The 15,651-nt window shown below is 36.9% G+C and overlaps 3 protein-coding genes across 3 annotated transcripts; 1 reads left to right on the top strand and 2 right to left on the bottom strand.

The window, feature by feature from the left end:
- The first annotated feature begins 1,501 nt into the window (after positions 1-1,501).
- LOC141655528 (uncharacterized) lies at positions 1,502-4,240 on the top strand. The gene is made up of 2 exons (XM_074462604.1): positions 1,502-3,026; positions 3,714-4,240. The coding sequence occupies exons 1-2, from the start codon at positions 1,502-1,504 to the stop codon at positions 4,238-4,240; spliced, it is 2,052 nt and encodes a 683-aa protein (XP_074318705.1).
- Positions 4,241-5,999: 1,759 nt separating this feature from the next.
- Positions 6,000-7,167, bottom strand: LOC141656158 (uncharacterized). Its single transcript, XM_074463032.1, has 2 exons — positions 6,964-7,167; positions 6,000-6,846 (listed from the first exon to the last, which is right to left on the bottom strand). The coding sequence occupies exons 1-2, from the start codon at positions 7,001-7,003 to the stop codon at positions 6,215-6,217; spliced, it is 672 nt and encodes a 223-aa protein (XP_074319133.1). The 5' UTR covers positions 7,004-7,167; the 3' UTR covers positions 6,000-6,214.
- A 504-nt stretch (positions 7,168-7,671) lies between these two features.
- Positions 7,672-8,808, bottom strand: LOC141656157 (uncharacterized). Its single transcript, XM_074463030.1, has 2 exons — positions 8,616-8,808; positions 7,672-8,531 (listed from the first exon to the last, which is right to left on the bottom strand). Exons 1-2 carry the CDS (start codon positions 8,713-8,715, stop codon positions 7,783-7,785), a joined length of 849 nt encoding a protein of 282 aa, XP_074319131.1. The 5' UTR covers positions 8,716-8,808; the 3' UTR covers positions 7,672-7,782.
- Between the last annotated feature and the right edge of the window lie 6,843 nt (positions 8,809-15,651).

The raw sequence follows: 15,651 nt of genomic DNA, 5'->3' as shown, positions 1-15,651 counted from the left end.
ATAATAATAATAATAACAATAATAATATAGTATTAATCAATCCTATTTATTACGGAGTATTTTTTATGTAGTAATTAATTAATTTGAAAGAATAATACTTTTTTCTGGTATAATGTTTTCCATCATTTGATATGAATTGGACGGATTTTCTGTGATTTTTTTTAATATTCATATTATTATTATGTTTTTAAATCGGAAAAAAATATGTCATCAATTAGATAAATGAGATAAAGTTTCTAATTAATTTGTCAAATTAATTGTTAAAATAAGGTTAGTCTGCCTTTTTGGTTGCATAAATAGAATACAGTAAAATTTCCAATATTGAATTATTTCATAAAATCATATACTATAAAGCTAATCATACGCAACCGATGATGATATTCCATTTTATTTAAGGATAAAGCGTACACTTTTTAATTATTGACTAAATTTTATTACTTGAAATGAAGTGATTAAAATTAAGTAATTGAGTTATTTAATGAACCGTGTATATTTGTCATACATTATTAATGAAGTTGATGTAATTTGGAATAAAACAATTCGTAATTGAACATTTTGAGAAACAAGTGTGAAATGCTGCAATTAAATCCTATGTAGATAGTGGGTGCTGAAAATAAGGAAACCAAAAAGTGTAATTTGACTTGTTGACTTTCGACCACAAAGCGTCATGTATATTATGTGGTTGTTGCTTTAACAAACAAGATAAATTATAGACTAATAAGAAAAATGGAACATCTTAGTGAATTTGTTATTTTAGGAAATAGATGTTAGAGAATAAGAAGGAGTAATTAATGTTTAAGATCAAATTACGTATTACAAACATTTCTAATTAAAAAAAGGTAAACAAATGAATAAGACACGCAAAATTATGAATTTGTCTAATCGGTTATTTTTTCCTAAAAAAAATCTATTAAAATATTTTAGACTTGTTTTTTATCCTTATCTAATAAAATATTTTTCATTTTGGGGTAGAACCTATGTCGGGTTATATAATACTTTTGAGCGTAAGGATCAGTTTAGCTGGACGCACAATGATTTAGTCTATTTGCGTTTTGATTGATAGATAAATGAATAAAGCTAAGAAAAGCATGTTTACATTTCTAGTACTGCTGGTGTATGTTCATAGGCATGTTACAAATTGTTGCAAACACATCTAACACACTGTATTAGAGATTTGCAAACGTTTATCAGAAGATGTCGTACTCATGACTTGGGTTTGAACCCTATTAACTGATAGAATATTAGTAAATATATGTAATTATTTACTTGATATTAGTTTTGATTATTTGCTATAATTGTAAATTATCTAGTTATATTAGTTATTTAGTTCCTAAATTAGAGGATACTAATTGTAGTATTTATACGTTTCTCATTAATGAATGAAAGGCATCCATTATCTTCCTTTATGGTATCAAGACTAGGTTATGATTCCTAAATCGCTTCCGCTCCTATAACCTAATCATCTTCTTCTTCTCTTCTCCGACCTCTCGTCATACTCACGATGGTTAATGACACAGTGGCAAAGCCGGCTTTCCACCCTGCTCTTGCTGTCAATTCCATCCGGAACCACATCACCGTCATTTTGGGTATGGACAACGATCAATACCCGCTATGGGTTGCGCTCTTCACAAATCACGCGAAATTAAATCGCGTTCTCCATCACATCATCAAACCTAAGAACGGACATCAAAAGCCGCCTACTACTGATGATGAGAAGGAATTGTGGGAGACCCTAGACGCCACGGTTCTCCAGTGGATTTATTCCACTGTCACAACCGAGATCTTGGAGATGATCGTCGAGGCTGACACCACCGCAATGCAAACATGGGATCGCCTTGCCGCTCTTTTTCAAGATAATCGTAATTCTCGCGCCGTGACATTGGATCAGGAATTTTCGCACATCAATATGAGTGATTTTCCAAATGCCTCTGCCTATTGTCAAAGATTGAAATCTTTGGCAGATCAATTGAAAAACGTAGGTGCTCCGGTAACTAATAGTCGTTTCGTTCTTCAACTGGTTTCGGGTTTGACTGAGGCCTATAGCAACGTTGGGTCAATTATTCGCCAACGTGATCCTCTTCCAGACTTTTTTCAAGCCCGCTCAATGCTCACCCTCGAGAAAGCAGGGCTTGCAAAACAGTCCGCTACTTCCGCACTATATGCGAAGGCGTCGCCTGATATTGATGGTGGGAGTTCGTCGGGAAAACGTGCTGCTCCAGGTAATGGGAAAGGTGGTCGCAATGGTGGCGGGAAGAAGAAACACGGTGGTCACAAAGGAGGCAAGAGGTCCAAACAACAATCGACTTCCCCTGTTTCATCACCAGTTGCTTCTTCTGTTGCGCCATATGCTCCATTTTATGGCGGTTGGCCATGGCCTGCTTGTCCGTGGGGGTATCCCCCTTGTCCGTACCCCACGGGACAGTGGGGAAGGCAACAACAATTTCGCCCCCAAGCAGGAATTTTGGGTTCAAGACCAGGTGCTCAAGCATACACGGCAACGGGTACGGCTCCGACTCAGACGGAAATTGAGGCCGCAATGTATACTTTGGGTCTTACTCCTCCTGAGCCATGGGTTATGGACACGGGTGCAACCTCGCACATGACATCTAACCAAGGTAATCTCACATCTTTTGTTAATTCGAGCTTTCCTAATGGTATAGTCGTTGGAAATGGTCATTCTATTCCGATTAAAGGTCATAGACATGCTACCCTACCCAAACCACATCCCCCTTTCGTCCTTAAAAACGTTTTTTATGCACCAAATATAGTCAAAAACTTAGTGTCCGTTAGAAAGTTTACAACTGATAACAAAGTCACTGTCGAATTTGACCCGTTTGGATTTTGTGTGAAGGACTTACGGACGGGGAATCATCTCATGAGATGTGATAGTCGGGGTGATCTATACCAACTTTCTGCCGCACAACAATCTGTTTTTGCCGCTTTTCCTTCCTCCTCGTGGCATGCCCGACTCGGTCATCCCGGGGATCCTATTATGTCGTTTCTTAAGAAAAATAAGTTGATTGATTGTAAGTTGAATTCTCGCAACTATGTTTGTCAATCTTGTTCACTTGGAAAACATGTTCGTTTGCCCTTTGCCAATTTCACTACGCGTACTTTTATGCCATTTGATATTATTGATTGCGATCTTTGGACTTCTCCAGTTCTTAGTTCATCGGGTCATAAATATTACTTGTTAATTTTGGATGATTTTAGTAATTATTTATGGACTTTTCCCATAGCTAAAAAAAGCCAAGTTGGTTCCATATTATTACAATTTCATTCTTATATTCACACACAACTTGAGCGTAAAATAAAAACCTTACAATGTGATAATGGTACGGAGTTTATTAATGGCTTATTTCGTGATTTTTGTGCCACTCAAGGGCTATGTTTTCGTCTTTCGTGTCCACATACTTCGTCACAAAATGGTAAAGCCGAGCGTAAAATTCGTTCTATTAACAACATGGTTCGTACTCTTTTATTTCACGCATCCATACCCGTCTCATATTGGCACCACGCATTAGAAATGGCAACATATATTATGAACATTTTACCAAGCAAACCAATTTCTTTCAAAACTCCCGTAACAATTCTCTTCAATCGAGTCCCTCTTTATAGTCACCTTCGTGTGTTTGGTTGCTTATGCTATCCTCTTGTCCCGTCTACTACGATACATAAATTGCAACCCCGCTCCACCCCTTGTGTTTTCCTAGGCTACCCTAAAAATCATAGAGGTTATAAGTGTTTTAATCCGTCTTCTAATAAAATTATCATTAGTCGACATGTTATCTTTGATGAGTCTATTTTTCCGTTCTCTAAATTAACTCGTCCCACTGTGACCTACTATGAGTTTTTATGTGATGAGGTCTCTCCGTATGTCCTACAACAATTGACCTACACCCAGCCTTCTACGCCTAATCACCCACAAGATCAGCCCACCCTTAACCCGACTGCCGCTGCTACTGGCTCAGTTGTTACAGCCACAAATGACGCCCCTGCCTCACCCGTGTTAAACACCTCGCCTGTGTCCCACACTCAACCCGTCATTTCCCCTGCTGTCACCATCCCAGTAACACCCCAGCCTCACCAAGTCTCTAAACCCACTACTCGAGCTGATCGAGGGATTGTCAAGCCAAACCCAAACTACAATAGACCCGATGAGGAATACAATCTGAACACAGCTGCCACGATTTCCCCAATTCCCCGAAATCCCGTGTCCGCTATTCATGACCCTAATTGAAAATTGGCTATGGACGACGAGTATAATGCTCTCATTGACAATAAGACATGGGACTTGGTTCCACGCCCTCCCAATGTGAATGTCATCCGTTCTATGTGGATTTTTAGACATAAATTTCGTTCTGACGGTTCTTTTGAAAGGTATAAAGCACGTCTTATAGGTGATGGAAAAACGCAACAAGTTGGAATAGATTGTGGCGAGACTTTTAGTCCGGTAGTAAAACCCGCTACTATTCGGACTGTTCTTAGTCTTGCTTTATCAAATTGCTGGCCTATCAACCAACTCGACGTTAAAAATGCTTTTCTACATGGTACTTTGAATGAAACTGTTTTCATGTATCAACCAGTAGGTTACCGTGATAAACGAAGGCCTGATCATGTATGCTTGCTTCGGAAATCGCTATACGGTCTCAAGCAAGCACTGCGTGCTTGGTACAAGCGTTTTGCCGACTATATTGCTCAAATTGGTTTCATACATAGCAAAGTGGATTCGTTATTTATTCTTCGACAAGGTACAGATTTGGCTTACTTATTATTGTATGTCGACGATATAATTCTTACTTGTTCCACTGAGGCTCTTCGTGCTACTATTATGAGCAAGCTTAAATCGGAATTTGCCATGAAAGACCTAGGGCCGTTGAGTTTTTTTCTCGGCATTGCCGTCACCCGTGACAAGTCAGGTATGTTGCTTTCACAATCCAAGTATGCTGAATCAATTATTCATCGAGCTGGAATGTCGAATTGCAAACCGGCTGCTACCCCGGTTGATACGAAGCCCAAGCTTGGTGCTTCATCTTCTACCACTCCCGTTTCGGATCCTACCCACTATAGAAGTCTTGCCGGAGCTCTACAATATCTCACTTTTACGAGACCGGATATTTCTTATGTCGTTCAACAAATATGCTTGTTTATGCACAATCCCATGGAGTGTCACATGGCAGCTTTGAAACGGATCATTCGCTATCTCCAAGGTAGTCTTGCTCGTGGTTTATGGATTCGTAAGTCACCTCCTAAACGCCTTACTGCCTACACAGATGCGGATTGGGGAGGGTGTCCGGATACGCGACGGTCTACATCCGGGTATTGTGTGTTCCCCGGAGAAAATTTGATTTCCTGGGCTTCGAAAAGGCAGCCAACTCTCTCTCGTTCTAGCGCCGAGTTCGAGTATCGTGGGGTTGCCAATGTTGTAGCCGAGTCATGTTGGCTTCGTAATCTTTAGGTCGAGCTCCATGTTCCAATGACCAAAGCTACCCTAGTGTATTGTGACAACGTGAGTGCTATTTATCTCTCCGGAAATCCGGTCCAACATCAACGAACAAAACATATTGAGATGGACATTCACTTCGTGCGTGAAAAAGTCGAGAAAGGTGAAGTCCGCGTCCATCATATTTCGTCCCGCTATCAAATTGCCGATATTTTTACCAAGGGTCTTCCTTTGGTCCTTTTTGATGATTTTCGAGACAGTCTAAATGTTCGTGCTCCTCCCGTTTCGACTGCGGGGGTGTGATAGAATATTAGTAAATATATGTAATTATTTACTTGATATTAGTTTTGAATATTTGCTATAATTGTAAATTATCTAGTTAGCTTAATTGTAGCTATTAGTTATTTAGTTCCTAAATTAGAGGATACTAATTGTAGTATTTATACGTTTCTCATTAATGAATGAAAGGCATCCATTATCTTCCTTTATTAACGTCACATTTACCTTTATATCTTCCTTTAGACGCACACACACAAAAAATGAGAGACTTAAGAGTATAGAAAGTTACCAAAATACTTGGTAATTCATAAGAGGAAATTACTTGACCTGCACACCTTGTACAATGCTTCGATGTCTAATACACACATAAGTAATCCGAGAAAGGTAATAACGATTATTTTACATTTGCAATATACTCCTAGTAAAAGTGGTTATACATTTGCAGTTGGTCTCTTTTAAGACGGATATGTCAAATAATCGTAAAATAGTAACTTAGTTTTTTGGATCACATAATAAATTGACGTCTGTTTGAGAATTGATAGTCCCAATATTTTGTGTGCCAGACTCATTCCTATTTTCACCAAAGTTATTATTGTTGATCACATTCACATAATTGTTGTGAGCAATTGGCCCTCTTCTCTTTAGTTTTTGGCAAAGATGCATCTTTCCCTCAGCCGGCCGCACATCAAACAAATGTACAGTCCAAATATGGCCACCGTTTCCACACTGGGATCGCGGGAGCCATTGAACTGTTCCGTCATTGCAAGCAGCTAGACAATATCTACCATCAGAACTCCCCTCATTATTGTTGCTAAATACAGCTTTCAGTTGACCAAGCGGAGGTAAATCAGGCACGGGTGATGTGAATTGAACATGAATAGCATTCTCATTTGATGATGGCCAAATATATTCCGATAGCTCCTCTGATAACTTACCTCCAGGGAAAATTTTACGAAAACTTCTCCAGAACGATATCCCCCTAATATCTAGGGGGTCAGCATACGGAGCTGCGAGTATAGCATTTCCGGGTATAAACCCATTACCAATTGGATGAACAAGGCTAAATTTGTTTTTTACAAGCGCTAGAAATTTCCTTTGATTACTCTCATATACTGCCTCCAATCCTGTAGTGATTACATCAAAACGTATGAGATTTAATAATAAAAATACAAGACTTTCGTATATCATACACCTTCTAATCGGATTAATATCACTAAGAACTCCAAAGTCAACTAGCTTACCATTTAAACGATCAATGTCGCTTGAGGGGAGAGTTGTCATAGCGCGAACAGTAACATATGGTTGAAGGAATTAGAGATGAGCTTTTAATATCATTCGCGAATTATTCTGTAGGACCGTTCCACGCGAAGCAAACACTTACCGCGAAGACAGATTTAGTCTTTTGAGTACAAAAAGTTACAAAAACTACAGACAGTTGTATTGTAGGATCTGGTGAATGACGCGGTTCTACTACGATGAAGTCAAAGAATCAATGAGGCGGTCGGTATCACACTGTCAGGCTGTCACTGATATAATAGTCTACAAATTGATAAAGTCAAAATTGGTAAAGTCAACCAGGACAAAATTGTCATTTTACATTGGTGAGAGCTACTTGCAATTGTGGGTTGGTTGCTCCGTTGCACGTGGGAGATTGACACTAATTTCGCAACATTTTAGACATTTGACTGAGCGACAAATTAAAGCTAGGGTAATATGGTAGCAGCAATTCCTGAGGGAAGTTCATCAGAACAGAAGTCCCTGAATATCTTCCATTTTCGGCCCATTGTAGACACACTTCTTTGATCGACTCTTATTAATACTCCATAAGTCCGTAACAATCATCAATTAAAACTTCAATTGCGAAGTTCTCCATCCATTTTCATAACTCAAATTCAGATGGCTCAAAATGCAAAGAAAGTGATAGGTACTCAGATTGTATGAATCACGCGATGATTATGTTGTTACAAATATAGACAGTACGAGTGGTTTCGTTACCAGACTTTACACACGTTTTACAATACTTCAAGTACTCATACCAAACAAACAACCATATACAGACTTTATATATTTGTTTTTGGCAAGAATAAATTTATAACTGATTGAGCAGTGATATCCCCAATAGTTTGTTCCCCGGAGCCATTACTATTTCCACCAATGTTGTTGTTGTTGATCACATTCAGAAAATTATTGTTGAGAGCAATCGGCACTCTTCTCTTCAGTTTTTGCGAAAGATTCACTTCTTCCCCACGCTGTCGTTCAAACAAATGTACAGTCCAAATATGGCCCTTGTTTTCACACTCAGATTCCAAACGCCATTTAACTGTTCCGTCATTGCAAGCAGCGAGACAGTATTCACTACTCGAGCTGCTCTCAGTGTTGCTGAATACAGCTTTCAGTTGGCCAAGAGGAGGTAACTGCGGCACTGGTGACCTGAATTGAACCTGAATAACATCCTGATCTAATGGCCAAAGAAAGCTGGACAGCTCCTTGGACACCTTCATATTTCCACGTTGGGCCGGAAACTTGAGAATTTTCAATGCCAGTATATCTACCAACGAGGATTGGCTCATACCCATAGGGTTTAACCGTAACATAGAGAATTCGGGGACATTATCAACCGACTCAACAAGGTTTAAAATTCCCCCAATCGATTTCTTCCTGATATCAACAGGATTAGTATAAGGAGCTTTAAACATAGCATGTTCGGGTATAATCCCGTTATCAATGTACTCAGCAAGGATAAGTGTTCCGTCTTCATCTGAACGCGCTAGAAGTTTCCCTTGATTACTCTCGTATATTGCCTCCATTCCTGCATACATATTAATCAATATGTAAGTGTTCCGTCTTCATTTGGTCTATATGTCATTAAGAACACCAAAGCCAAGTAACATACCCTTTAAACGATCGATTTCGCTATCGGAGAGGCATCTATTAACTCTCATCATGTGTTCAGATAATGTGACTTGCAATTTGTTCATCATTCCGAGCATCATTGTTTTGAACTGATGGAAGAGATGGAAGAAATTTGGGGTTGAACAAACTAGAGACAAGCTTTTAATATCATTCTGCCCTTCTTTTTATTCAACGTTTCTTTGCCTGTTTTATTATTTGACAATGTCTTCCGTTTAATACTACTGCAAGCAAACGGGTCAGCGTAGTGATCTAGGTAGCACGGACACTTCTCCTAATCAGCCGTCCCGTGTCCGACACCGTGTCGGACACCGACACTCCTCGGACACACGCCGAAACGTGTCGGACACCTATAAAGCCGTGTCTAACTTTCTACATTTATTAGGGCACGTGTCCGACGCGTGTCCATGGTATTTGGGCCGTGTCCGACGCGTGTCCATGACATTTGGACATCATTTCGGGTGAATGATGTTCTTTAAACGAGAAATGAGCCGTCGAAAGAGATTGATTAGAAGATGCGTTTGGATGGTAAATAAAAATGAGTTATAATCAAGGGCAAGTTTTATCTTCACTTATTTAAATTTAATATCAATTACTTTTATAAAAATAAAATCGAACATTTATAATTATAAAATATATATTTTATTAAATTTAAATAACGTGTCCCGTGTCCTAAATTTCATGGGATGCCGTGTCACGTGTCCGTGTCGTGTCCGTATCCGTGTCCGTGTCCGTTTTGGCGCAACCTAGGTAGTGATTACGGGTTCTTTGCCTGTTTTATTACTCTGATCTAACTCATTGACCCGGTCCATGACTATAAATAAAAAATCTCCAATCTCCAATATACAAAATAGAGTAAATTAAATATTACTTCCTTTTAAAATCCAGATTTTTAATTAAAATCCAGATTTTTAAAATTACTCCCTTATATAAATTTTTCCTAAAATTACTCCCTTAAAATGCACTTTTATCAAAAATTGCTTTAGAACTCCAATTTAGGTGACTTATTACATGTGTTTTTGAACTTATTCGCCATTGTCATATGTTTCAAAGTATAAATAGGCTAGGACACAAACGGGATATGTTCATAAACTGACGGAATAAGTAACTTAAGTTGGTGTTTTGAAGCAATTTTTGATAAAAGTGCATTTTAAGGGAGTAATTTTAGGAAAACATAATATAAGGGAGTAATTTTAAAAAACTTGATTTTAAAAGGAAGTAATTTTTAATTTATTCTATATAAAAGGAGAGTTTTTTTTATAAGACTATAATTGGCCGCTTGATTTAAGAAGTAGGTGGGCCCACCAACTTTTGTTTTATTGTGAAATATACTCTCTCCTATTCATTTTAACTCTCACCCTTTCCTTTTTCATCTATTCATATAACTCTCTCTCTCTCCTTATTTAGTAAAGTTTTATACTTATTTTAATCATCTTATTCCAAAATAATACTCCACAATACTCATAATTTATCTTATTTTAATCACTTTACCCCAAAACAATACTTATTTTAATCATCTTACCCAATAATAATATCTTCCCTCTCTCCAATTACCTTACACCACCACAATACTTTACAATAAAATAACTCTCCCCTTAATTTGCGTGCCATTTTGAAAGGAGAGAGTTAAAATGAATAGGAGGGAGTGTAACTGTAAATGTTAATAATTAGAGTTTAATTAAACTAAACAAACAAAATATTTAGTCGAATAAATGATCAATAACTCCCTTTTAAAATATACTTTTGGGTTATTCTACACGGTAATCCTATGTTTTTTCAAATTCTACATGGTAACTCTACTTTTCAGAGAACACACATGGTAACCTTCAACTCTGTTAATACGCATTGTCGTAACCCTTAACTTTTTAAAACTTACTCCCTTTAAAAAAAGTTTAAAAATTACACCCACAATATTGCAAAACTTTAAAAATTGCTACCAAACCCCTATGTTTGCATTTTTATGACAAAAATACCCCTTATTTTTTTAAAAAAAATTCATATTACTACCCAACTCTATTACAACCATGCCCACCCTTCAACCAGCTAAGGATTCCACGATTAACCACCACAATCCTCTGCCAAACTTCACCACCGTACTCGTCATATAAGAAATCAAATAAGGGGCATTTTTGTCATAAAAATGTAAAAGTAGATGTTTGGGAACAATTTCTAAATTTTTGCAACATTATAGGTGTAATTCTTTTAAAAAAATTTAAAGAGAGTAAATTTTAAAAAGTGTATTTTAAAAGGGAGTTATTTATAATTTACTCTATTTAGTCATATTTTATGGGGTTAATTGATGGGATTAATCCCAACTATAGGCCATCTGCTCATTTTAATCCACGCTATGCAATAACTCATAAAAAACTAAACTATTCAATCAATTAACTTTAATTACCTTAAGTAAAGGGCAACCTGATAAACAGGTCACTCCTTCACTTAAGTCAGTTTACACCATAGACTTTACTAAATAACCCCTCTTTACCTCCCCCATTCATTTACCTTTACCAAATTAAAACCCTAATAATTGTCAGCAGTCTTCATCATCTTCATCGCCCCTTATGATCATTTCTGATCCAAGCAATTCTTCATCATCTTCATTGTCGCTACATTAATGTTCTTCATCACTGTGTGTAATCGCCATTGTTACGGCGGCACAATGTAGAAGGTAAATTGAATTTAGGGTTTTTTAATTTCAAATCTTTTCATTATATTTTGTTGTCCATAACTTACATTGGTGTTTTTGATTGTTTTATTTTGATTTAATTTGTTTGATTTGACGAATTTTTTGAATTAATTTCATTATATCACCTCTTTTATACTGTGCATTTAGGTTCAAATGTTTTACATTATTGAATGATTTTCTCACACTTGATTAGGGTAATGCTTGAGATAATGTCACTCTGAAAATTTGGTTTGGAAGGTCATTTACCAAGAATGAGTTAGGGATTGTATATACGGGTAGGCTGAGTAGGACTGTTGGGATTGATCCTGATGAATTCTGTTGGTTTACCTTACTAGAGGAGTGTGAGAAATGTGGAACATTCAAGAGGAATGTAGATGCCATTTTTTTCATGAAACCTGATGTGGGTTTAGAAAGAGTGGTAGATGATGTTGGTGCTCAGATAATGTGTAACATGGCTGTTAAAGAGAGAATGGTTGAGTGTTATATTGTGTTTGCTAGTGATGTAGCAAGGTTAATGCATTTGATTAAGTTGGGTGAGGAAGAAGGAGTTGCATCATCACTTATTAAGTGCTCTAGGAAGTTGACTCCTAGGAGGAAGGGAAGAAATGTGGTTGAAAAGCCGGGACCACTACTCAACAAAGCAAGCATTGAATATTCAGAAAAAGCAGTAAAAAAAGATCATAAAGACCTAGAAGTGTTGGTCACACAAGCCCACAAAAAGACAAAAGGAACCAAACAAACCCTAAAAGAATCTTATCTAAAAAAATGTGCACAAAGTAGCCAATCTCAACCAGTTTCTCACACAAGAACCTCACCAAGATTTTCTCCAAAACAACCAAATATTGAAAAAACTTATGGTTGTAATGATTTAAGGATTTCAGATCCGTTTGACTCATATGAGGAAGAGGCAGATTTGTCATGCCTGGCAGCTGCTAATGCTGATTATGAGTGGGAAGATTTAAGGGGCTGTTTGGTTCAAAGTGTGGGAATGGAATGGATTGGAATGAGAATCCAGGGTGGAATGGAGTTAGAACCCCATATCTTTTAACACTTGTTTGGTTCAATTTTGTAATGGATTGTAATTGCCATTCATGGTGTTTGGTTCACACTTGGAATGGATTCAATATCCATTTTTTTGTCAATTGCATTGGTTTATCTGATTTATTCGATACTCCTTCCGTCTTAATTTCATGTTTCATTTCCCTTTTAATACATTGGCTATGTACCGTTTCATCAGTTATTAATTACTGGTTAGAGGCATTCTGTAAGCTGAGGATTGTAGCATAATGCTGAACAATGCTTGGCTTACAGTAGGTTTAATCGAGCCATTTCTCTTTTGTTACATTGACTGTTTTCTGTGATATAATTAGGGTTTTGGAATAGTTAGTATCATTGGTATTTTGGTCCTGCAGTCGATATCTGATCGATTCTCGATTTTTGTATTTGCTGAAGTGTTTGTCTCCAATGTTTTTTCTTAATTTCTTTGTCGAATTGCCGTCATTGGCATTGATTTATCAACTGAAATGAAATCTGATGCGATAAAATTGGTAAGTTATGAAGTAGAAGCATTCTGTAGTCGATGATTGCAGCATAGAACAGTGCTTGCCTTACAGAGTTACAGAACATTTTTGTTATGGAATTATGATTCAGCAGTTATTTCGGAATTTTCAACTCTGTTTCAGCGATTAGTTTGTTATTTTCTCAGACTGGTATTTGTGTTTAACCAGTTCAAGACTTATTCGAAGTTGGCTCTATACAAAAACTATGGTCTCTTGCTCCTGTTTGTTTGGTTTATTGTACTCCTTCCGTCTCATTTTTTTCTACCCTTTTTCTATCGAGATGATTTCATCGTTAGATGTGAACTCTCAGTATGTTTATCGTTGACTGTTTATCAGTTATCAGTTCCAGAGCATAAGCATACTGTGTTTAGTGTGTTGATATGAGAAGTACAACCTGTTGATACTCGGTCCATACTCCATAGCAGGACTTTGTTATCACTCCGGAAACCTTTCACAGACGTATTGTTCATAGCACACGTGTTTCCGAACAGAAAGTTCACTCTATTCATATGAGAAGAACAACCCACCCCTTAATACCTCAATGGAGCTATTATAACCTCAATCTGTCTTCTCAATCATCCCACCTTTGGCCAAAATCATGTGCAGTTAAGACTAAGGAGAACCCAATGACGACTGCTCGCTTCTGCACATTCCCATGTAATTGGGGGCAACTAACTCCAGAGTTTTTGTAGTTACCTGCATGAGGCATTTAGACACTAGCTAGTTTGAAATATCCATTTTTTTCTCTATTCATAATAGGTAAGTTTATTAAATTATAAAAAGAGTTGTACATTTTTTTCCATTAACTATAACTTACTAACGAAAAATTATAGCCAAAAAACAATCCAAATTATTCATACCAATATTAAGCGTCCAAAATAAAAATATTGTTAAACAAAAAAACGCATGAAAAATGTTTCATGAAAATACCGGTAAGTCTAAACATCAAACAAAACAAATTAAATGTTCCCATTTCGAGATAAAAGCGGATGAATGAGGTTCATAACAAATTCTCTCTTCCATGCTTCATCGGGACTCTGGTAAAAAAGAGAGAGATCACTAGGATTAGATGCCAATTTTTGTGCAGCTAATAATGCTTCAAATCTAGTCAACCCTTGTACGCCAAGTAGCTCATTTATTAAATTTTTCTTTTGGTCTTCAAACTCTTGTTCACGAACCATGATGGCTTGTTCATGTCGCTGAGTAGTTGATAATGCATTTGCAAGAGTAGACATGTGAACATTCATTCCATTCATAAATCCGGAAAGGTTTGAAGACATATCTTTGAAAGACGTAGTCAAATCCACAACTTCTGGCATCTTTCTCTTCTTTGTTTTTTGTTTCTTATAATCCGTTGAAATTTTCCCGGTCTTTGCTTTCTTTGAAGACGGTTCACTTGGACTAGATTGAGTAGGAATGTAAAGTGGCTCATCATCATCAATATTGTCGTCTTCGTCACTTTCATCCCTACTTAAGTCAATGACCTCATTTTGTTGGTTATCCACCGCTTGGACGAAAGTCTCGGAATTAGTTCCAGATGGCTCGATCGGGACCATATATAATTGCCAATTTATCAAAGTGTGGAAACGGAACGTTCCATAATCCTTGAGCACTTTTGTTTTGCTACAACAATAATGTAGAGATCAATTTAACTTGTTAAACAAAAACAAAAAATCATAAGAAATGGAGCAAGAGAGGTTGAGAAAGTGCATTACCTTGCAAAAATCTTCATATGATTGTCTTTCACACTGTATCATATATTTCTCCTCATCCCGGAAAAACCGGATGCGAAACATCTCTGTAAGCGCATTGTATTTGTCCTTGAACCATTTAATTTTTGATTCAATGTGAGGAACCGCTTTTAAGCCACATCCTGGAAATTTTTTATTCAACATATCCTCCAACTTATTCTTAAAACCATTCTTGAAACTACCATCTGCTTTCCATTCTGGATCATTATTCAGTTCTAGTAGTCCATCAATTAGATGTTCTTCTTCCAGTTTAGTCCAAATGCGCTTATTTTTTCCTCTTCCGCTTTGAGATGCCTGTCCAATTTCCATGCTATATACAAAACAATGTCAATAAGGAAAACAGTTATTAAATAAAGTTATTTCATCCAATTGTCATATAAATAATATATATAACATAAGTTTTTTTTTTTAGAAAAAAAATTCGGAAAGTCAATGAAACACAAAAACAAATTACATAATACATATTAAAAAAGAAACTCCGAAACAAATTATGCATTTTGATTACGCCTAGCTCTCCAAGTGTTATACATATTTTGTGCTAACGTGTTCCGATAATTAGTCCATGCGTCGGATGTCTCTATCAAAGTAATATATTCATCTTCATCATCAGAATCATCATCATCATCACTACTTTCTTCATCTTCATCGCCATCTAAATCCTCATATATCGTATAATCAGTTGGCATATATTTTCGAATGAGGTTATGTAGCAAGGAGCAAGCCTGAACTATACGACCTTGTGTGCGTATCGAATAGAAAGAAGGGGACCTAAGAATACCCCATCTCCCTTTTAATAATCCAAAACATCTTTCAATAACATTTCTAGCTTTAGAATGTTTCATGTTGAAATACTCCTCGGCACTAATTGGTTGTCGATCCCCCCACTCCTTCAGGTGATATCTGTGGCCTCTATATGGTGCTAAAAAACCCTGACAATTTGTATATCCCGCATCAACCAAGTAATAGAAACCTTCAAATTTAAAACAAAATGTTATTTAAATTGTAAATTTTTAGTACAACTGA

Source organism: Silene latifolia, chromosome 5 (assembly GCF_048544455.1).
Source record: "Silene latifolia isolate original U9 population chromosome 5, ASM4854445v1, whole genome shotgun sequence".
Lineage (NCBI taxonomy): Eukaryota > Viridiplantae > Streptophyta > Magnoliopsida > Caryophyllales > Caryophyllaceae > Silene > Silene latifolia.
The sequence above is the reverse complement of the archived record's forward strand: the minus strand, read 5'-3'. Positions and strand labels throughout refer to the sequence as shown.

Coding starts and splice junctions, on each gene's coding strand:
- LOC141655528 (XM_074462604.1), top strand. CDS start 1,502: ATGGTTAATGACACAGTGGCAAAGCCGGCTTTCCACCCTGCTCTTGCT. Junction 3,027..3,713: donor GAAAAATAAGTTGATTGATT/GTAAGTTGAATT, acceptor GTGTTTTCCTAG/GCTACCCTAAAAATCATAGA.
- LOC141656158 (XM_074463032.1), bottom strand. CDS start 7,003: ATGACAACTCTCCCCTCAAGCGACATTGATCGTTTAAATG. Junction 6,847..6,963: donor CGACATTGATCGTTTAAATG/GTAAGCTAGTTG, acceptor TAATCACTACAG/GATTGGAGGCAGTATATGAG.
- LOC141656157 (XM_074463030.1), bottom strand. CDS start 8,715: ATGATGCTCGGAATGATGAACAAATTGCAAGTCACATTATCTGAACAC. Junction 8,532..8,615: donor CGAAATCGATCGTTTAAAGG/GTATGTTACTTG, acceptor ATATGTATGCAG/GAATGGAGGCAATATACGAG.